At 35.7% G+C, this 24,504-nt stretch overlaps 1 protein-coding gene across 1 annotated transcript; it reads left to right on the top strand.

The window, feature by feature from the left end:
• The first annotated feature begins 4,232 nt into the window (after positions 1–4,232).
• On the top strand, positions 4,233–12,988 carry LOC124913274 (zinc finger CCCH domain-containing protein 32-like). The gene is made up of 4 exons (XM_047453869.1): positions 4,233–4,364; positions 11,966–12,085; positions 12,166–12,444; positions 12,518–12,988. The coding sequence occupies exons 1-4, from the start codon at positions 4,233–4,235 to the stop codon at positions 12,986–12,988; spliced, it is 1,002 nt and encodes a 333-aa protein (XP_047309825.1).
• The last annotated feature ends 11,516 nt before the right edge of the window (positions 12,989–24,504 follow it).

Here is a 24,504-nt window from a genome sequence, read left to right as displayed (position 1 = left end):
CTGTAAGGATTTTTTTAATATTTTAAATTTTAATATATACATCCATAGTTGTGAGGTGTGATCCTAGTTCTCCTTTATTCAAAAAAAAATTATTTCAAATATATTTCCACTTATAAGTTAGTAAAAGTTTTAAAATAAAAAATTTACATTTAAATTCAATTGTACTAGTTTATTAAAAAATACATTTTTTGGATATTATTAATATTATTATTATTGACATATATAATTAAATATAAAATTACTTTTTATAAAATAAAATAAAATAAACGATCCTTCAACAAATCGTTGTTATAATTTATTTGAAGATATAATAACTTAATTTTAAATTTGTAATATATAAATTCACTTTAGTTAGCTAATTGTATAAAATGATAAAACTAAAATAATTTATAAATAAATTTTAAACTATATCATTTATTTATACTATATTTGTTAACAAACTTAGCTCAAAATCTCAAATATATTTATTTACCGAAAATATTCTATTTATCAAAACGAATCTGACAAAATGTATTTTTAAACGCTCAAAATTTATGTACCCAATTTAAAATATTAAAATAATAATTTTAATTTATTTTTAAATAAATAAAATTAAAATAACTAACCTTAAGGTTAAAACCTATTAAACAATTAATTAGATTACTTATTATGATAAATAAACACTAATTAATTAAGTAGATGGACAAATCAAATAACAAAATTATTTAAGATAAATGTTGTACTTATTTTAACTTAAGATAATTTTAGAAAATTAAGGGATCAAAATAAATAATTTAAGAATGAAATATGTCACCCATTTCATCTATAAAAAAATATTTATTTAACTTAAGAATAAAATAAATAAATAAATTGACAAAATATTTGTTTTATTTATTTTAATATTTTGTATAGTTTAAAAGATCGAAATTAAAACCAAAAAGGTGAAAGAAAAATATATTTCAAACAAACCCTTAAGGTTTTAAATAAATAAAGCAGCGATCATGTGTGGTCGGAATTGTGAAAAGCAATTGCAGTCAGAACCAGAACCATCGGATGAGCGATGGATTATCATTCAACGCTCACAGACAATCTTTGTCGCCCGCTGCAGCAAAGGGAACGTGCGCATGCGCCGCATAGGATCAACTTACGCCTGTTAGCTGAAACGCCAATGAAACACTCGATCGATGACGGAACGCAATAGAATGCCAACGACGCATTTCGCGTTCACCAAATAACCTCAAAACGAAGTTGTTTCACCTACGGTCATCTTCTTCAACGAGATTGCAGGAAAGATAAGGAACAATAGACATCTTTGATTTTTCAAAGATGGAATCCGCCTATAGTCCACCATTTCGGTTTATTCGAAACGTGGAATGATCACCCTACCACAGTGATCATTTCCCCTATATATTTAGGCATAATTATTACTTATTTCTAAAACTTGGACGAAGAACAACCAAATTACCATAAATGGATTGTGGCTGATTCAATCCACTTGAAGCCCTCAACCAACTTCGAGAGGTTATAAATAGCATCAATTAACAATTTTTGAAACCAAGAGATCCACTCTCAAGCTTCAAATAAAAAAAACAGAATCCGTCATTAAACCTCAAGCTTTTGGGATTTTGAAATTTCTGCATAACGCTCCAAAGTTTCCCTAATGTCTAAGGAGTGGTCTACAATCCCTTGTAAGGTTCCAATCAACCTTTAATTCATACTTCCAATTTGAAATTTTTATATTTTAGTTTTCATTATCTTGTATGTTGATTGGTTGTTGAATGTTTTGATTTAAAATCGATACAAGGATCATTTATGAGTATTCTATGAAAGCCAAGATCGATCAACCGTTCTAAAACAAACAAAAAAACTCAAATTTGAATTTTGTTGGGAAACTATTTGGATGATGTTTGATCCATTCCGATCATGTTTGATCAAAATAAAAAATTTAAAATAATTGAAAATTTTGAATTATTAAATTGGTCCAAACGAACAACGAATGTTCTTGTTTTGGGTACCAATTATGTATATGAAATATAAGGAAGATATTTACTAGCTCCTTACACTCAAAATATCTTTAAAATCAAAAACTCGAGTTTTGGCTACAAACTGTTTTGGACGAATTGATCATCACCCTAGTCGATGTTCTTCAACTTGGACTGAGAGATTCGACCGGTTCTTCACCTACAACCGAGAACTCCGACTAAGAAGTTTTACATCGGACCGAGAAGTCAAATCTAGAACCGATGAATCTTGCACCCCGACCGAGAACACCCAAAACCTGGACAGATGACTTTCACCTATGACCGAGGCATCCGACCGAGGCATCCAGCCGAGAATTTCTGCACCCGACCGAGGCTTTTTAGTTATGATCGATAGATCCGACTGAGGGTCCTTAGCCCCAACCAATAAACGAGTCGAGGATCTAGGACACCATTCCTAAGGCATGTTTGGTTCTCATTTTCAAAAATCCAAAATTATTTTTGTAATTTTGAAACCCAAAACCATTTTCTAAAAATCATGAAAAATTATAAAATGATTTCAAAATATTTTTAGGATTTATCCATAAAAATTATTTAGAAGAAGGCTTGTTTAGCATTTATGTTTAAACCATAATTCCTTTAAATGACTAATATTCTTCAAGTATTTTACTCCCTAATTATTAACCGCAACAGGTACCAACATTTAAATATTGTTGTTATAATATTTTAAATAACGTTAAAACATACGCATCTAAGACTAGAAGAATAATCAGTTAAAACTAAAACGTTATACCATCTATTTTTAAAAGCCAAATTTATAAACAGGTACAGAGGTTGTAGAGCGAAATCCCTTTCCCGAGTATCACCAAACTCGAACTAAAACGAAAGTCTAGCTAAAAATATGTTTATACATGTAAGCTTTTTTTAATTGATTTTCAAAAATAAATTAGCGATTATGTCTTCAAATGAATAATCTTTTTGAATTAATTATTTTTAATTAATTTAAAACACGGTTTTTTTATAAAATCAAATTGTTATTTGATTGTTCAAAATCCCCAGATTATTCAAATATGAATACCAAATTAATTATATTTAATTAATTTTCAAAAGCTGTAAAAAAAATATTTAAAATCATTTAAAATAATGTTTTATTTTAAAAAGATTCCAACATTCCAACCAGGATAGAAATTATCGAACATCGAGCCGCTACGGTTCCACAAGCGATTTTCTTGGGGATTACATCTTTCTTGGCGACTCTGCTAGGGATTAAATTTTTTACTTAAAAACATAAACTTGGCTTTTGAAAAACGTTTGTATCATGTTTTCAACTTAATAGGAATATCTCTAAAGGTACAACACCTAACTGATACATATATTTTACCCTATTAAATATATATACGTGTAAAGGGTATATCACCTTCACCCCACTTGTAAAGAAATACACGACCGAATTCAGTACTTCTACACTTATGTGCAAAAATTGTCAATGAGAAATGACAACTTGTTACAAAACGAGTGATGTTGTGAGATGAATGACTAGAATGCACGTGAACAATACCACCCTTTGGCGATGAGTAGTCCAATAGGGTGTAGGCATTGTGGAGGTGGGGGGAAGTTCTCAATTGTGTTGATATTCCCTGATTTATGTTGGTGATTGTACCCCCTCCACTATTCGTGAATGATACTCTCTTATGATTCACATTAATACAAAAAACCTAGATTCTCTCACTCAATCGGTTGTTTGTACCAAAACCTCATCACTATAACCCTTATGTGACTACTATATATATATATATATATATATATTATTTGTATGTATGTATAGTTTAAGTGAATATTTCAAACATGTTCTTTCTTTTCAAAATAAACGCATTTCAGTAAATATTTTGAATTTCCATCACAGACGATGTCCAAGCTAAACAGTATTGAATTGGTCCCCTAGATTGATAGTGTCCACGAACACGAGTGGAACAATGGTATTTATGGAAGAAACCACTTCATGAGGTTAATAAAATTCACGATAAACCACACCTTCATGATGCAAATACAAAGAAGGTGGAGACCCGTGGGACAAGTATACTTCATGGGAGAAGGGAAAATGTGTCCAATCATAAAAAAAATCCAAGTTATTCTAATGATGGACAACAAGAACATTCTGTATCTCAAACCATTTATAGAATCAATGTCCTTGAGGTAGGTTTTTCAAAAGGAATACAAATATACCAAAACGACATCCAAAATAATCCTCAAGAAAAATGTCAACGACTTCCAAAAATGGACAAAGATGGAGTTCATGAATGGAGAAGTCCCCCTAACTATGGGTTCCTTCCTTATAACGATGACAGACTTATTGCCCACTTCTTCATGGCTTTAGCGGATGCCAAACGATCCTCTAAAATCTTGGAGGCACCATACCACATGTGTAGGGGAAACAAAGATCCATTTATCTATTATTTTAGTTGAAACACTGATGAGTTTGAACGATTCATTCTTAACCTCTATTGTGAGCAAAAGAGACTGACTTCTAATTCTCTACATCTGGATGCTCGACAAACTTATACGTTTCCACCAATATGTCCCAAAGACATCATGTCCTTTTTTTTCAATAATGGAGAATGATGAAAGTTTCACTGGAACCTCTCGTAAAGGTTAGCGACGAAGTAAGGGAACTACTCGCATGGTATTCCATCAAAAAGTTGACCTACATCATGGATGATGAATCCATGATCATGCTTATGGGCTTGGAATGGGTCACCTCTTACTATACTCACGACCGCTTCAAATAGTTTGGTCGCGACCCCCTTATATAGGAACGCTATCTCCATAGATAGGTCGATTGACCACAAGGCCTATGTGGGATATCTAGAGAAATGGCATAATGCCTCATAGATAGGCATTCTGAAGGAATGGAAGAACTACCGTATGTCATTCTTGAAGAATATGAGCGGGTTAAGAAAAACGAAGAGGAGGAAACATCTAGTGTAGGATCAAGCTGCAACATGATCTAAGAGTATAGAACTTTATCTTCACTTTTTACCCTTTAGACTCTCTTTGTAACAAACTTAACGAGTATGTTTTGTACAATAACTTTATGTTTTCTTTCGAATCACAAAGGAGATGTTCACTCTTTGGGAATTATTTTACATGCATATCCATTTCTTTGTACTTTGTTAAAATGGAAAAAAACTTTCACCTCTTCTCTTCACAACAATCCACGATTGCGATAGCCGATACGCCCCCCAAAAAGAGAGACCAACAAATCAGATGTTTTATACGCAACTAGATGGTCGAAGAAGTCCCAACACCTAAGAAAGTCTCTATGAGCGAATTTAAGGAAATGATGGAAGCTTTACAATATGTGACGGAAGAAGTTGCGATGATCACGAACGATCTAGATAATCATCAAATATCGTCCACATCCCAAAACATACCTTCTTCTCGACTCCCTAACCAACCTATTTTGGTTATGTTCACTCCCACCAATTATTGTCTTGTTAACCCTAGGAATAAAGATCATGTCTCTTTATATGAAGACTCCGACAAAGATTTCGACCCAACAACACATGCCTAACACGTGATACCTGAGGAAGAACTTAGCCCCATAGGAAAACATGAGAAATCTATGCCGTTAACAGAACAACCACCTTCTATGGAATACGAACGCAAGTGCATACTTTTGTTGGGAGAGAAAGAACCCATGAGATAATCTAGCTACCGCAATCCCAAGAAAGTACCATAACGAACCCAAGTCTTTGACCTAAAATTCAGTCTCCAACCATTGTTTAATTGAGATAATTTAATCTTCATCATCACCCTTCACAATGGTGTCATCGACATACACAATCAATACTGTAAACATGCCTCCTTTTCTCTTAACAAATATGGTATGGTTTGAGTTGGTCTACTTGAACCCAAACTTTATCATATCACTATGAAATCTTCCATACCATGTTATAGGAGATTGTTCTAGCCCATTAAAAGTTTTCTTGAGATTACACATTTTCCTTTCTATAATGTGAAATGAGAAGCCATGAGGGACATTCATATAAACTTCTTCCTCTAAATTTCCATGCAAAAAGGCATTCTTCACATCAAGATAGTGAAGATTTCATCCTAGATTTTCAGAACAAGAAATTAGGATCCTAATGGAGTTCATCTTGGAGACAAGAGCAACTATCTTCTGATAGTCAATCCCAAGTGTCTATGTGTGTGTACCCCTTCGTAACTAGTCTTACCTTGTGCCTTTTCATTATTCCATTTAACTTATATTTTACTATGAACACCCATTTGAATCCAACTATTTTCTTACCAACAGGAACATTAATAAGATCACATGTTCCGCTCTTCTTAATAGCATTAATCTTTTCACTAATAGCACTTCTCCACTTTGGTTCAAATATATCATCGTGCCAACACCGAGGAATATGAAAAGAAGAAAATGTGGAAACAAATGTACAATAAGAAGGAGATAAAGAATCATAATAAACAAAGTTAGACATAAGATGATGAGTATATTTTCTAAAACCTTTTATAGCATCTATCAAGGTCGTAAAGAGAAGAATTATCGTTTGTATAGGAGAAAGGAGTAATTGTGGGAGTAACTTCTGGATCAGACAAATGAGGGGGAAATATAACATCTCTATGTTGTCTACGTGAGTATATCAATAAATTCGGTCCATCAAGTCTACCGAGTTTCAAACCTGATTCTCCACTAGAAGGTGCTTCCACATCCTCATGTCCATGAAAAGGTAGAGGGTCTGACGCTTTATGTTCCCCTGAGTGACAAAGATGGGAATCGAAGAAGGCTCCATGTTTATTTCTTCTAATTCTAAACTCTACCACTAAAAGGATAAACATTAGTTATAGGTGTAATAAGGAGTCGACTCCCAAAAAGTGACATCATGACTAACAAACACACGTTTAATGGGAGGATGATACCATTTATACCCTTTCTAAGATGGAGAATAACCGATAGAGACACATTTTAGATATCGGGATCTAACTTTCCACGTAATGGAGTAGAGTTATGAATAAAGTAGACAAAACCAAATACACGAAGTGGGAGAGGATGTTTTTATGTATGTGGGTGAAATGATGTTGGAGTCTTGAACTTGAGAACAATAAAGGGAAGACACTTATTAAGTATGATATAGTCAAAACTACATTTTCCCATAAAAACTATGAACATGCATAGTAAATATAAGACACCTAGTAACCTTTAAAAGATTACCATTATTTATCTCTACGATCCCATTTTTCTAAGAAGTGTTTGACGCATGTTCTAAGATGCATAATGTCATGAGAGCATAAGTAAGACTCAAAATCCCTTTCAGTATACTATGTATCATTGTTGTTTGTAGGATCTGTATAATGGCTTGTAATTGTGTATGCATCATAGCATGAAATAATTTAAAGCATTCAAATACTTTATTTTTGTGACGAAGTAAGTAAATACATGTGAAGCAAGTATGTCAATCAATAAAGGTAACAAACTATCTATAATCGGAACGACCAGTAACCCGAGATGGGCCCTAAACATCAGAATGAATAACAGAAAATGGATTCATGGTCCTCTTATTACTAATAGGATAATTGAAACGTCTGTGTTTCGCTAATTCACATGGTTCACACATAAAGTTAGACCTACTACATTGTCTACTTAAAGTAGGAAAAATATGTTCTAATACACCAAATGAGGGATTACCACAACGTCTATTCTATGAATGAAATGACTAACGAGGAGCTAGTTGATACTTGGTGAACTATTCTTCATAGTTGATGTTTGGGTATCTCTTGAAGTACACATTCAAAACCCTACATAACACATTCTTCATAGTCAATATAGTTAAGTATTTCTCGACAATATGAGCCAACGTTAGTGCCACAACTTAGAAAAAGAATCAGTTTCATAAGTGTTGATGTAACATTTATATATTTCAGAATGAACAATATACAAATTCGAAAGACTCTTACATTATCAACAACTATTGATCAATTTTTAAGCTTCCATTCACCAACAGAAAAAGAATTACAGAAGCTTTCATCACACAATCTTCCAAATGATAAAAGATTGAAGCGAATATCAAGAATATGCTTAACCCCTTTTAGAACAAGAGAAGTGTCATTGGTCATCTCAACATAAACATTACAAATTCCAACCACTTTAGCTTAACCGGTATTTCTCATACGAACAATACCAAAATCATCAAACTTATATATTGAGAAAAAATCTCGTTGTGATGTAGCATGAGTTGAAGCACCGCTATCTACAATCTTGTCCATCTCATCACAATACACATTAATACTTTCAACATCATTGTAATAAACAATATGAAAATCATCAACAATAGAAACATCATGATTTTTACCTTCTTTGTGGTTGAAAGTAGTGGTTGTGTTCGGATTTTTCTTCTTGTTCTATTTCTTAAATATAAAACATTTTTTCTTGATATGGTCATTCAGGCCACAATGATGATACTCAACATTTTCCCACTTATTAAAATCATCGTGATATTTGTTACGATTACTTACATCTCGCAATTTACTTCTCCCTTAAAATTTAGTAATCAAGACTTCGGATTGTAAAGAACAGTCTTGTGTCTTTTGTCTCATCTCTTTATTCAATACATTATTTTTACTAAATCCATTAAGAGAACACCATATCGAGAAAAATTGGACAAAGTTGTTCTAAAAGTCTCTCATGAGTTAGGTAGAGTGCCAAATAAACATAAGTCATTATAACCCTGGAAAAAAAAACTTTGTATCGATTTCCATGAAAGTCACAAGGTTCGAAAAATTCAACCTCGGTTTACGTTTTAGAAAATTTATTTTAAAATAAAACATTATTTTTGAAATATTTTATTAATTCATGACAACATTGAAATTAATTTTAAATAATTAATATCGGAGTTCAATTTTAAATAATTCATAGATTTACAATAATCAAATCACAATTTGATTTTTTAGAAAAATTTTAAATTTAAATTAATTAAACATAATTAATTTAAACGATTATTTATTTTGAAACAGAATGGCCAATTGATTTTTAAAAATCAATAAAATATTGCATACGTATACAAATGTATTGACCAAAGTTTTCTTTTAGTTCGTAGTTTGGTGATAATCGAGAAAAGGTTTTCGCACTTTATCCTCCCTACCCGTTTAAAAAATGATCTCTACTTATAAAGTTGACTTTTAAAAATTGGTTGTATAAAGTTTTATTTTTACCGATTATTCTTTCAGTCCTAAACATGAAAATGGCTTGTGTGTTATTTAAAATATTAAACCATTAATATTTAAATACTAGTACTTGTTGTTGATGATTGTTTAGAGATGAAATACATGAAAAATATCAATAATTTTTAAAGGCATTAGGGTTTAGAAATAAGCTCCAAATATGCCTTTATCAAAATATTTTTTATGAAAAATATTTCAAAAATATTTTGAAAGTGTTTTTTAATTTTTCGATATTTTTAGAAAATGGTTTGGGTTCTGAAATTACAAAAATAATTTTGGATTTCGAAAAGGCGAACCAAACAGGCCTTAGGACCGGATTCTTAAGCATCGGGTTTGTTTTTATCGATCGAGGTCCACAAATCCTTAGTCCAAGTCGAGGAGTCTCTCGGTCGATGCTCGTGATCTTTAGTCTAGGTGCTAAGGACTCTCGGTTCTTGGCTTATCTTACAAGTTTATGTGTAAAAACCTATCGGTCTTAGGCTATGTTTGGGCTAAGTCCCCCTGTCTTAGATTCGGGAGCTCTTGGTCCGAAATTTGGGATTCTCGGTCCCAAATTTGGGATTCTCGGTCCCAAAGTTAGACCTCTCAGTCCTAAGGTTCAGGAGTCTCGGTCCTGATTTTGGAATCCTCTATCCTAGATTGGATCTTTTGGTCCTATGTGAAAATGATTGGTCGAATTTCTCGGTCCTAGCTCAAGAACATCGGTCGAACCTCTAGGTCTTAGCTCAAGAACATCGGTCATAGGTTAAGAACTCCGGTCCAAGGTCTCAATCCTAGGTTTCGGTCTGGACCAAGGATCCTTCGTCCTAGGCTAACAAGCCTTGCTCCTCGATCAAGAACATCAAAGGTTCATTTTTTATTTCATTTTTTACCTTGGATTCTTTGATCCAAGGGTTTGGGTAACTTCACCAAGATCTCATGAACATGTTGATTATCATCTCAAGGTATGAGTCAACCTAAATGATAATCAATTTATTCAAAACAGTTTATGATCAAAAATTGGATTTTTTTTATTTTAAAGTTGTTTTGAAGTGTAAGGAGTTATCCAAAAACTTCCTTACACCACACCACATATACTTAATTGGTACCAAAACAAGAACATTGGCTACTTGTTTTAACCAAATCAAGAACTCAAAATTTTCATCTATTTTGAAAATTTTCATCTATTTTGAAAATTTTGATTGATTTTGATTAAACATGATCGGGATGGATCAAACATGATCGGGATGGATCAAACATGATCGGGATGGATCAAACATGATCCAAATAGTTTCCCAACATGATTACAATCATCTCTGGACTGTAATTCAACCGAATTAGCCTAAGAACATAAAACCTATTTATTTGATTTTTGAAATTCAAATTTAGGTTTTTGTTATTTAGATTGATTGGACGGTTCTATCATAACTAGATAGTTTCTAAATGATCCTAAGATCAATATCCAACCATAAAACACCATAAACAACATGTACAAGTTTATGCAATTTGAAATATAAAAATTTAAAATTCAAACTGTAAATATGAATTATAAGATGAGTGAAACATTACCAAGGATTAGAAAACACTCATTTATCTTTAGGGAAGCTTTAGGGATGCTCAAATCCAAGCTTTAAGGCTTTAAACGTATTTTCAAAAAATCCAAAAATTTTGATGTCACACCTTAAAATTCATTTCTAACCGAAGATCTTCGGTCCTTGCCGAGACCAAGGACTGAGAAAATTGGATCCCAAGACCGAGGAAATCCGAGACCCAAGACCAAGACCTTAGACCAAGAATTTCTAATAGGACGGAGAGGTCCAACTGAGGATCATTTGAACATAATCCTTTAATTAAATAAATTTCTGTCCATGGTTCTGTCCATGCCTTAGCCAACTGTTTTAGTCCATTCTTTTAGCTAACGGTTTTAACCAACTGTTTTAACCCACTTTTTTGGCCCACTTTTTAAATTAGGACATATGTCCTTTAAATTATGACAGTCATCTAATAGGTTTCCATGTTAGAGGCTATATAATCTTCACAATTTTGATTTATTCCATTAGTAATGTCCATTTTTTCTCTCACTAAGACACAAAAACTACCTTCTAGAAGTTAAAAACAACTATCCTTAGAGCAAAGATTAACTTATAGCCCTAAATAAGGAAATTTTATTCTACCATCTTTAAAAATTCACATAGTGCTATTTAGTTCATGTATTATGTATTTTTTTTTAATTGATGACACGCATTAATAATTTTAAACATTTAAAAATAAAAATATGATTATATCTTACCTAACTAAAATAGAAAATAGAGATATATATATATATTATTATTTCTTATATATATTCCTTAGTCTATATACTTCTCTCATATATTATATGTGGTTAGTCTATTTTATTTTATATATATATATATATATTACATATTAATATTACTATTACGTTAACACATTATAATCTAATATATTAGTTAACTATTTTTTTATTTAATATATTAAATAATATTTTAATATATTAAGTTTATTAAGTAATATAATTACTATATAAGGGTATAATAGTCTTGATTTTTTTTTTCATATATATTAATTTTAAATCAATTGAAATAATGATACTTAAATTTTAGATGTTCCCTTTGTTAATTCAATTTTTTATTTTTAAATATTTAAGTCAATCTTAAAATTCAGTAATATTCATTATTCCGATATTAATTTTTAATTTTATAATACATCTTTTTTTAATTTATTTCTTATTTGGCTTCGTCAGATTTCTTATTTGGTTATTCTCTTCTATACAGTATTATATGAGAATTGGAATGTGCAAATATGAAACATCTTGCAAATATCACCATACAAGACAGGGAGGTGGAACTGCTGGTCCTGTGGCACTAAGCATTTCAGGATACCCTATTCGTCCGGTAAGAGGCTTTTAATCCCTTTGTTTTCTCTCTTTTTGATACTTATGTATTGGGTTTTCAATTCTAATACTTTGCCTCAGGGAGAAAAAGAGTGCTCATACTATGCAAAAACAGGGCAGTGTAAATTTGGTGTAACCTGTAAATTCCATCATCCTCAAACATCAGGCATTCAAGTCCCACCATCAGGACCTGCTATTTATCCAACACTTCCATCATCTCACCAACAGTATGGAGTGGTTTCAGGAAACTGGCAAGTGGCAAGGCCTACTCTAATTCCAGGTTCATACATCCAAGGGGATTACTGTCCTATATTATTTCCTTCAGGGGTTGATTCATTTCCCAGTTACAGTCCTTATCAGGTAGGATTTCCTTAGCCCTGTCTCTCCATAATACTTCTAAATCTATAGTAACTTTTTATTTGACATTGCACAGACACATGCCAGTCCAATAGCTTCTCCAAGCAATCAATCCTCTATTGGAGCACCTCCTGTATATGGTGTAACTCAATTATATCATTCAACGCCTGCTTATACTGGAACTTATTTATCATTACCTTCTATTGTTGGTCCCTCAAGCGGTGGCCAGAAGGAACAGCCGTTCCCAGAGAGGCCTGGTCAACCGGAATGTCAGTATTACATGAAGACGGGAGATTGTAAATTTGGATCGTCATGTAGATACCATCATCTACCAGATTGGAGCATAACAAAAGTAAATGTTGTCCTTAGCCCTATGGGACTTCCACTTCGTCCGGTAAGCACTCAACTTGTTATTATTGCATGTGCATTATCATGGGGTTCAAGTTGTGACTTCGCCTTGTTTTATTTTTTGTTTACTGTACCTTTATCCGTGTTTATTGTGTGTTTCAGGAAACTATCTTCTTTTTCTGTGTTTCTTAAGTTTTGAAGTAATTGCTGTTAACTTTTCTTTCGGTAAACTTATAAAAACATTTTGGTAAAGTAAGTGGTAGTAAGCACTGTCTACTCAGCAGAAAACATTATAAATTTCTTGGTAGCTTATAAAGTCCATTAGAAAGACATAAACAAATCTAGTTTTGCTAGCTTATAATATTAAAGGCATTTGAACCACACTTGTAGCCAATAGTCTATAAACACTAGTAAGATATCATCATAGGTAATTTCATTTCATTGCTATTTTATTTATCACATAAGATATACTTGTGTTGTTAGACTTTACTTCACATGTAGATGCTTTGTGACCATGACTTCACTGAATGAGAATGATCAATGTCCTGAAAAATGAAGAAAGTAAGCTGTTGAGCATGCTTAACGAATAATCCAACATAGATGTTCAATTTTCTTCAATTACTGGCCCTTAGCTTTTCAAGGTGTTTTTTAGACCAGTTTATTTTTTCCCTAATGGAGGCTAGTACAACATTCCACCACTATGACCTCCTACTTCAAGCTCTACAAATTTCGTCATGATACTAATGATTTCCTAAACATCTTTGAGAAGCAACTACTATTGAATTTACTTCAATGCTTACCAGATTTTGTTCTTATCTAGCAATACCTCATTGTCCTTTGAATGTGACTATGTTTAGGCCTTTTAGTTTATTCTCAGGTAGTTGCAATTATGTTATGATTGGCATGGTGGTCTCTACCATACATGAGTGTTTGATTTTGGATGAATGTGTAGTTCAATTTTTAATGACATTATGTAGTACATAAATCTGGAAAGATTTATTGTTAACTTAGTGAGCCTTGTGATGAAATTAACATCCTTTGCAACATCCTCGTGATTAGACAGGTTTGAGTTGCAAGAATAATTGTTAAACACTATAATAATTGTTTTAATGTATATGCATATATTCATTGCCATATCATATAGTATTAATGGAACTTTGTGAGTGGGATACAATCTAGTGGCTCAGTTTATTCATTAAGGATTTGTAAAATTGTTGGGCTATGATGTCTCAAAATATGCCATTAGCAACTTACACTCCAGTGTACCAACTCCTATTTGTGATAGAATGCACTATTTAATGAGGTGGATCATATTAAAAACTCATATGCAAGTAGTTGATGTGCATGCTGTCATTCGAAGATAACCAGTCTATACTCTATATCATTAATAACTGTAATATGTAAATCATCTTTTTTTTTTTTTTTGATAACGCTGGGTTCCGCTACTCCTATGGAGTGCGACTAATCCCCGCGGGTTAAGTACATAGCCCGCAAACATACTTAACCAATTAACCAGGCGCAGAACTTGCCGCCTGACGGGCTCGAACCCAAGACCTCATGGAGGCCTGGGGGATATCCACCTCTTGTTTCCACTAGGCTAGAAGAGGGGATGTAAATCATCTTTATTATGGAGCCAATGGGGTCTAAGGAGCTATTCTCTACTTCACGAATTCCAATTCCAAGATTAATTATTCAACTGCTTTTTCTGAAGGAAATGTTATTTAAATGAAGTGCTCTTCTATTAAAGTTGTAATAATAATGAGAGTCCCAAGAAACCATTCTTGTCCAACATTTTCTTCCATCATAAAAATAACACGTTCTAAAAAGATTACATCCTAATGTTCCATTCCTTGTGGAAGAATCATCTGCATGCACTAGTTAGTCTGTTGAGCATACTTTACTTGCATAGTTCATATAGTTGTTTTCATTGCACTTGTTTTAGAAGAAAATGTACAGTGTACCTTTGTTAATGCCAAAATTTCAACGTGCATTGGTATCTTTCAAGACAAGAGCACCAATCCAATAAAAGAAAACTCAAAACCTCTTGTTCAACATCTAGAGCATAAATCAACTAAATCTGGAAAACTACTAAGCATAAAAAGCTGAAATTTCCATTTCAACTGTGCTTTGCTCTTTGATGTTCTTGATTCTTTGATGTCTTTCTCTGGTTCCATGGATAGAATATAAGGTTTTGGATAGAATCTGAAATTAATAGGAGTCAGTTCGACAGTAAGCTTTTGAAAACACTGTGCACCCATGTAAATGATGTCTTTCTCGATTCTTTAATTATTCATGTTCAAAGAAAGTGAGATCCATTTAATGGTAGAACCTTTTTTGGGGATCTGGCTGCTTCCCCACAAAACTCTTGTGTGCAATATTTCATTAGGAAAATAAACATTCGTTATAGTCAAAATAAAAAGAACCTTTTGTTGAAGAGTGAAACTTTTACTTCCCTTTCATTAGAAAGATAGTATACTATACAATTGATACACTTAAGATCTAATTTAGTTTGGTTGGAGGGGAATGATCATGAACAAAGGTTGAACTTCCTAACACCCTTGTGGAATGTTTGCAATAATAATTTATCATAGAATTGTAGAATTAGTTATAAAAAAATTATTTATATGTTAATGCAATATATATTACAAATTTATTTATCAAAATTATCACATTTACTTCATACATAATTTTACAATTTTAACAGTTTAGTTTATATATTATATGCTACAATAAATAATGGAAATATAGTTTGTTACTAAATAATTTGCAAACATTGAATTTATAAAATTTTAGTGATATTATTAACATTGTTTTTTTGTTTTATTGTATACTATATTTGTATATATATATATATATATATAAATTTAGAAAAAAATATTAAGTTTTTAACTTTTATTTTGTATATTATACCGTTTATATTCATGGATATTGATGTATTTAAATCAGGAGCTGCTCCAACCGCCACCACAACCGGGTTGCTCCGTTCGTTCAACAAAATGGTACGTACAATAAAATCCTAGTTATGAAACCTCAAACCTTAAACCCTAGTTCGTTCAATAAAATGATTGTTATGTTGATTGAAATGTTCATATTTATGTTTTTTCACAAACCCTAGTTAAGATAATGTGATGAAATCGTTCGTATTTAATAACAAAACTCAATTTTTTTTATAATATGCAGGCAACAAACACTGTTATGATCTAATGTCTCAATCAATTACCTTGTGAAGATAATGTATGTACTATTCTCTCTACTATATCCATATTATCTAGTTTTGAATGTAATAACCATGATATTATTGTTTGACACAGTTGTTGATAATGCAATTTGCTTGCACTTTTGGTGCAAGGGTATCTATGAAGTGGAGAGAAGATGTTACTCATGTCATAGCTTACACTGATCTAATGGTGCATGCGGCCGAACTCAAAAAGTATTGAAGGCAATTTTGAACGGGAAATGGGTCCTTACAATTGATTGTGAGTCTCTATTAACACGATTTGTTTCATATATATGTCTGTTAAATTAAAAAAAAAATTGTTTTTGTGTAGGGATAAAATCATCAATGAAAACCAAAAATTGTGTTGATGAGGAACCTTATGAGGTTAAACAAGATAATCATGGACCCCAAGGTGGTCCTAGAAATGGCAGACTTCGGTTGTTGAATAATGTGAGTTTGGTCTGATTCCTCCTCTGTGTTCTTTTATTATTTTGCTTGATAACTAAAATTATATTGTTTGTTTGTTTTTCAGCTTTCGAAACTGTTCGACGGTTACATTTTTATATTTATAGAGAATTTCTTCTCACTTTACAAATAGGATCTCATTGAGTTAATAATTGCTGGAGGAGATAGTATTAAAGAAATGGATAATCCATTTGCTGAGCCAAGGGACGAAAAAACTATAATAGTATATTTGGAGATAGACAGCAGGAGTCGACCAATGGAAAATGATTTTGATATTTTTCCCGACAATTGGCTATTTGAGACGGTGGTTGATAGGAGGGGAAAACTCAAAACCTCTTGTTCAACATCTAGAGCATAAATCAACTAAAATCTGGAAAACTACTAAGCATAAAAAGCTGAAATTTCCATTTCAACTGTGCTTTGCTCTTTGATGTTCTTGATTCTTTGATGTCTTTCTCTCGTTCCATGGTTTGACAGGAAGCTTTTGAAAACACAGTGCACCCATGTAAATGATGTCTTTCTCGATTCTTTAATTGTTCATGTTCAAAGAAAGTGAGATCCATTTAATGGTAGAACCTTTTTTGGGATCTGGCTGCTTCCCCACAAAATTCTTGTGTGCAATATTTCATTAGGAAGATAAACATTCGTTATAGTCAAAATAAAAAGAACCTTTTGTTGAAGAGTGAAACTTTTACTTCCCTTTCATTAGAAAGATAGTATACTATACAATTGATACACTTAAGATCTAATTTAGTTTGTGTTAGGATCTAGGTCGCGGCTGGAGGACCGGGGTTGGGCCGGTTAGCGCGTCTCACTCAAAGGGTGGTGATTAATCCGGTTAGAGATTAACACCAGGGTTTCAATACTACACAAACTGTCACATACCCTTGAACTAGGTTCAAGCGCGGAAGAGATTTGTTTCAGGTTGAAGTAGCACACTTGTATGATAGGCAGAACCGGTTTTGGATAATATAGGTTTGAAAATTGATGGGTCGGTTTTTGTAACCTGGTGATTCGGTTTAGATAGAGTCAAGTAGGTTAGAGCGGTGTAGGTAAGTTAGTACAGGTCGGTTAGAAAATAGAACCGACAGAAAGTAAATAACAAGACATGTTTTTATGGATGTTCGGAGATAAAACTCCTACGTCACCCCTTCCTCTCGAAACCGCGAGAAGGATATTCACTAAGTAATACAAATACAATCCGATCGAGACTTATTTTCTGCTCGATAGCACCCGTACAATTTACACCAAAATTGTAACTACACACTTCAACTTAGCACTTAAGCTCTTCTAGAGATAGAACACAATCTTATCACTTGTAAATTAAATGATCACTGTGTTCCACTTGTTTCAATATATCTCGTTTTTGTCCGCCGTTTGCTCTTCTTCAGCTGCTCCTTTTATAGGTGAAATATGCCAACGGTCATATTTCACTTCCTTGAATTTGATTGGCTGAGCAGAGGTTCATTGATTCAGACCTGGCGGTCAACTTGGCAGTCTGTTCTTCCGGTGTGTAAGACAAACCTGCTAGGTTTGTCATTTACTCAATATGGTGACTGTCTGTTAGACAGTTGTCTGTACTTGGAAGATTGCCTTTCTGATTTATCCTGAAGTGGAAAGATCCTGTAGGACTGTCTTCTGCAGCCTACAGACTTTCCTCAGACTTATATGAATATGGAAGTGTTCAGTCTGTTCCTTTGGTATCATTCTCAGCAGATACCCGAAATATCTTCTTGTGTTGGTCGGTCATTTGACTTAACCGGATGACTTCCGGTGTGATTGGTTTAACCGGACAGCTTCCGGTTATTCCTTTGCCTTTTGGCTGATCGGCTGTCTGGTGTTTCCGGTTTTTAGTTTGGCCGATCATTTCTTTGTGCGGTCATGTTCCGAATGTTCCTGGACGGTTTAATAGCTTGACCGGTTAATCTTCTTAACCGGTTCATTTGTTTGACAGGTCCGGTTTCTTGTTCCTGCATGGAAGGTTTATTTATGTTAAGTTCTGATTACCGGTCTAATTTTATCTAACAATTTCTCCCTTTTTGATTATTTTATTTAAAATTATCAAAACCATGTAAGTTTGCAAACGTAGGCCGGTTCTTTATTTGACCGGATTTTTGAAACTGACTTGGGAGAATTTTTCGAAAAATTTGGAGAAATTTTGAGAAATTTTTTTTTTGGAAAAGTCTTATCTTTTATCTTATCAATTTCTCCCTTTTTGATTATTTTATTTAAAATTATCAATACCATGTAGAAATGCAAGTGTAGGCCGGTTTCAAAAATAGCTTTATATATATATAGAAATAACCGAAAAAGGGAAAATATTATATAAACACTGAAATAAACATAGTTAAGGAAAAGTGAACCCCTATTCTGATTCGGAAAATCTGAAGCCGTCCATCATATCATCGGTCGGTTCTTCCTCATCCCGTTGATCCGGTCTTGAAGATGAACCTTCAGCTCACGGTTGACCGCCTGTGCTGATTGGAACCGTATTGGAGACTCGCTGTCTTGTGGAACGCTGCTCCAGATGCTCTTCGTCTTCTTCCTCGGTTTGCGGTGGGTTTGGTGGAGTATCGATATTTGTCTCGGTGATCCTCTCCAACATTTGTCTTGCAGAAACTTTCCTCTTTCGTTTCACCGGAGCCGAAGAGGAAGAAGCTGCCTTTTTCTTCTTGTGAGCCCTGGCATATTCTTCGAGCCCTTGTTTTTGTGCGTTTAACCGCTCTGCATCTTTGGCCGCTTGAACTGCTATGGACTTCGCAAGTCCCGAATATTTAGCCGCTGTGTTTCGTTCGCGCTCGGCTATTTCTTCTTCGGTCATACGCGGTGTCTCCTTTGCTCTCCGCGTTTCTTCGTCAAGCGCATCTTGTACTTCCTTAGCCGCTCGGGCGTTGGCTTCCTCAACCGCTATGTCAGCATTGATCTTGGCATTTATCAACTCATTGACCTGTTCGGTTAGCACTTTAAGATCGGCTTCAAGCTTGTTGTTGCGGTCTTCAAGGCTCGCATTCTTCTTTTCCAGATCTGTGACCCTGTCAAGTGTCGAGCCGACTTCATTTCTTGACCGCCCTAGGTCCTCATCGACCTCTTTGAATCGTTGCTCGGTTTCCCTTTCAAACCGATCCATGTCATCCACCATCCTTGAGGTCTTTTCTTCCAAGTCCTCGGTTTGTTTATAATGCTCGTTGTGTAGAACCACGTCGTCCTGGTATTCATTTTCGATGACTGCGATCCGGTCCTCTGCCTTTATGAGATCATCTCTCGTCTTTTCGGCGAGCAAGAGTGTTTGGCGCACGGCTTTCTTGAGTCTCCCCTGTAACGGTTGAACCGTTGAGTCGGCAAACTCTTGAATAAGGGTCTTAACCTTTTCTTATGTGACGCCCGGTTCGGAAACCCCATGTTGATCAGTTTCAAGTTGCTCGGTTTCGTTTATTACCGGATCCGCTAGAGGAGGTGTTGCATCTTGATTTTGACCGTCATCGGTCTCAGGAGCTGGAGAATGCGGTTTTTCTCGCTGTCTGTGCACCGCGTCAATCTGCTCAATTTCTTTAGTGAGTTCTCCTTTCTTTATCTCGAGCTTATCCAACACCAAGAGCTGTAAGTTTGCCTTTGGTGTTCCCGCAACGTACCTTTCTTTCAGCTTTTGGATACGTACCGTTAGTTTTTGTAGCCGAGCACGCGGTTTCACGATTGCGTATCGGTCCATGGCTTCGCTAGGAGTTTCGGCGTTTGTGAGGCTTATGATGGTTTCTTCTATCTCTTTCAGCCTTCTGAAACATTGTTCGTCGGTTAGGCCCGGTAACATGTGTTTGAAAAATTTGTCGTATCGGTACTCGTGCCATTCCCGGTACAATGCGGCAACCGCTTGAACTCGCTGTTCGATTTCCTCCAAGATATTTCGGACAATGGTTGCAGCTATCTTTTGGTCATTGTCAGGGGTAGCCTCCTCCTCCTCACGCCCGTCTGCACCGCCATCGGTGTTCTCAAGGCTACCGGCCGCACCGATATTTTTGGGACTTGTACCCGAATGTTCTTCATCATTCGGTCCTTCTTCATCGGTTTTCTGTGAATCGGTTCGGTCAGACGTGGAAGCCGATTCTTCCTCATCTCTTGTTTGCGAGGGCGGTTCCGTGAATACTATCTTCTCCTTATCCTTGCCTCCGGACTTGTCTTTTGCCGGGGCCGGTTTCTTGGTGGATTTCTTCCTTCGGCCACCTGTAGAGCCGGGAGCCGACTGCTTCCTCTCCAAGAATTGTTTGGATTTTATTAACCTTTTGATGGGAGAATAACACCAGGACCGGTGTTGATGTTATGGTGGAGCATGATTTTTCCAAGGGGGGTGGCGTATCCCCATGACCGGGCGGAATCCGGTTTCACCATGTCTTTCAGGTTGTGGAATATTTCCTTCACCCAGTTGACTTTCGTACCTTCCAGCAAACCGACAAGCATCTCGATTTTGGCCTTGGTAAGGTTGTCGTAATTCCCACCTCTCGCCTGAACCGACTTTGTGAACATGTCACAAAGCGGTATGTATTCTGGTCGTAGTGTCGATTTATTACCGGATACTTTCACCGGTTCCGCGTCTGCAGAGAGAATCTGGCAGGCCGCCTCGAATGTTGTTGGATCTAGTTCCATCAAAGCATTGCGGCCAGTTGTTGGAAGACGTAGGATCTCCGTAACCGATTCTTCAGTTATCTCGAATTGAGTACCACTAACAGTTGCGGTTATCTTGTCACCAGATAGAGTTGCGGTTTCGAAGAATTCTTCAACCACTTCTCTGTAGAGAACAAATGGACCGCCCAGAAAATACTCAAGTCCGGCTTCGGTTATCCGGTTAATAACTTCCCTTGCCGCAGGCGAGCCCTTTTGTCGGATTTCCTCGAAATCCACCTGAATTATGTGTTTGAACAAGCCTGGGGCACGACCCATCTTAGATGGTTGAGGGGGTTGTAGAAAACTAGAGAATAACCGCTGGAGAGATTTGAGAGCATAGAGAGAGAAAGTTGTTTCGCGTAAGAGAAGAATGAAATGGCCAAGGACTCCTTATATAGGCGCAGTTTGGAAACCCAACCGTCCCATCAACTCTTGGCGGGAGTTTTCCCTCCAAGCCAAAGAGGCGGCAAACCGTGGGCGGGAAGCCAAAAGGCGGTAGATCAAGAGGCGGCAAATCAAAGGGCGGGAAGCCAAAAGGCGGCAAACTACGGGCGCCAAATCAATGAGCGGTAATTTTGAACGGAAGCTCTTTGGGCGGGAAACTTCCCTCCAAAGTTTTTGATTTTGACTTTGATGACGCAATCCCCCCTTTGAAACCGTTTGATGTTGCGGTGTTCTTAATTTAACCGGAGAGTTTGGTTATCGAAACTTAACCGGTTATTTGAATAAGCAGAATTTTTGCAATCTTTTGAGTTTAAGCGGTTTTCCTTGAGACCGGATAAGAGCGCGGTTATTTGACAATGTTAACCGGTTACTTAGATGGAAATTCAGATTTTTTTAAGATGACCCGATTATTTAGACTGAAATAGAATTATATTGAAGGAACATTACAGAATAGAAATCGAAAAGTAGATCAGTGTGAAAATAGACATACATAAGATGGAAAGATACATCTTATGTAATAACCACTTTAGAAAGCTTTTCTTCCACCCCATCCATGTCAAGAATGTTCGAGGGAGATGTCGGTGTGCCCGGTTCAAATTCTGGTCGGTACTTGAGAATGATCCTACTGATGTGAGGAGCATAACCGAGACCTTTCTTGGTTAGCACCATGTTTTTCAGGTTTTGAAAAATGACCGTTGACCAATTGATGGTCGTGTTGCTAATAATATGGGTCATCATGTCGTATGTTTTCTTGGAGTAACGCTGATTTGGGGATTGACAAATGATAGAGCGGGTTACAATCTCCAGAAGGAGTTGAATATGATGAGCAAGGCGGGTTTTTAACCCATAGTTTTCCACCGGAACATCGGTTCCAGAGAAGAACATTGCGTGATCGGCTGCCGCACTCCCCACCTGGGTTGGGAAGTCAGAAAACCCTTCTGTGCGCAAGTTGAACATGTGGGAAAATTCGGCTTCATCCAGCCAGAAGGTATGGTCTCTCACCGTGGAGACGATATAGTTACCCCTGATGCAAGCGCTTCTGAAAAACGTCTTGACATCCTCAATAAGTATGGGACCGGATTCTTCGAGGAAGGTTCGAAGACCGGTATCGATCAGAGATTCAAACATGACCTCCTTTGTTTCTCCGTCCTAGTGTTCCATACAAGATTCGAAATCGATGCTCAAGAAGTTTCCTAAGGTTCGACTCGGCATGATTCTAACTTTGCTGAGAGAGAGAGAGTTCAAGAGAGTTTTATGTTTAGGATGTGTTGAGTTGATTAGAGGATAGCCCTTTATATATATTCGGTTTTGGAGGGAAAATATTAGCATTGAATGTTAGTTTTGTCTCATTAAGGAAGAGAATATTTATGTTTTCAAAACGCATTGGCAAGGAGTTACTTTTGACTAATTGCGGAGCTCGAGGTGAGATTTGATTGAAAAGTAACCAAGTTAGTTGGGTATTGATTACTCATGTAGTTGGGGGTTACTTCATTAATTAAATGTTACTTTTCATTAATGACCCATGCAACAACACACTGAAAAGTAACCGATAGAAACCGAAGATAACTTAGGCTAAACCGAAGAGAACATAGATAAAACCGAAATGATCAAAAGGAGGTTGAACAACGATACACCCGGTTCGTGCAGCAAAATGACCGGGTGTAGGAAGGAGTGACCTAGTGTCCGCTTGAGGTGGTGTGACCGTTGGTGTGGCGGTTCCTCCTCCTCCATGCCTTCTCAAACCGCTCATAGAAGGAGTTGGTTATTTCCTTGGTTAGTACCTGAGCTTGGTTCAGCCCTTCCCCTGGACATGTTGGAACCCCAAGCTCTAGAAGCAGACAGCTTATTTGAGGAATGAGACCGACTGATTGAACACCAATCATCCAGACTAACACGTCGAACAGTACCCTCGACCAATTGACCGGAGTGCCAGTAGTTATAGCAGCCATCATGTTAAAGGCAGCGGTGCAATACGTGTTGGTCACATCCCTTCCCAGGATGCCTCGACCGACTACATCATTGAGGAGCTGGTATTCAGCTTTCAATAGTGATTTAGCACCGTGGTCATCCACCGGATGACTTGACCGGGAAAAGGCTAAGGAGATTTCGGCTTTTAGTTCAGCCGGTATGTTGAGGTCGGTTAGCCCCTGCTTTGGGAGGTTAAAGCATCTGGCAAAGTCATTTTCGGTAAAGTCAAAGACTATTCCTCCAACTTTTGACTGGATGTGAGTGTCAAAATGAGGGGTTCCACGAAATACCCTGCCGTTATAATAGAACTCCAGGACAGACTCAGAATAGATGACATGTTTGTCATCTAGAAATTGTTGAAGGCTAGTGTCTTCAAGTGATTTGATCATCTTGAAGACCTCATAGTGCTCAGTGCTCTGAGTAGAGTTGAAATCCACTTGAAGGATGTTTGGAAACTGAGACATTTTGTCTTAGTGAGAGAAAGGGTTATACAACTTGTGATTGTTTTGTTTAAGGTTTGTTCAATTTATATACTAGTGGAGAGAGAAGCCTTTTATCCAGGTATCACAGGTGAAACTATCTATTATCCATATGGTAAAGAGATTTGCATGAAATAAGCATGTCTGCAGCCTAGGATGTTGGTCATAGACCTGGACCATGAAAGATATCAGATCTTCACGTCTTTTTAGGTGCGACCATTTTACTTTGAAAAAGAAATGTTTCAGAACAGATAAGTTTAAACACAAATAATTATTCCACTTTTGTTTGAAGTTCAAATAATCTAAGATAACCTATTTCCGAACCGGTTAGTTATCAGTTGTTCGTCCCGAAGCGGTTATTTGGTGCATGCACTAAATAACCGGTCGGTTTACTCTGTCTGATAGGCCAGGCGGTTCTTCCATAGATACCTTGCAAATTTGAAGTCCAACAGTTTAGGAGGAACTACCGGTTTTGTCTGTCCGAACTGA

The sequence above is a fragment of the Impatiens glandulifera genome, chromosome 8 (genome assembly GCF_907164915.1).
Source record: "Impatiens glandulifera chromosome 8, dImpGla2.1, whole genome shotgun sequence".
Classification (NCBI taxonomy): Eukaryota; Viridiplantae; Streptophyta; class Magnoliopsida; order Ericales; family Balsaminaceae; genus Impatiens; species Impatiens glandulifera.
The sequence above is the reverse complement of the archived record's forward strand: the minus strand, read 5'-3'. Positions and strand labels throughout refer to the sequence as shown.

What these genes read in the sequence shown, in the direction of transcription:
- LOC124913274 (XM_047453869.1), top strand. Translation starts at nt 4,233, where the DNA reads ATGGACAAAGATGGAGTTCATGAATGGAGAAGTCCCCCTAACTATGGG. An exon ending in CAGGATACCCTATTCGTCCG is followed by an intron (nt 12,086 to 12,165) that starts GTAAGAGGCTTT and finishes ACTTTGCCTCAG; the next exon opens with GGAGAAAAAGAGTGCTCATA. An exon ending in CCAGTTACAGTCCTTATCAG is followed by an intron (nt 12,445 to 12,517) that starts GTAGGATTTCCT and finishes GACATTGCACAG; the next exon opens with ACACATGCCAGTCCAATAGC.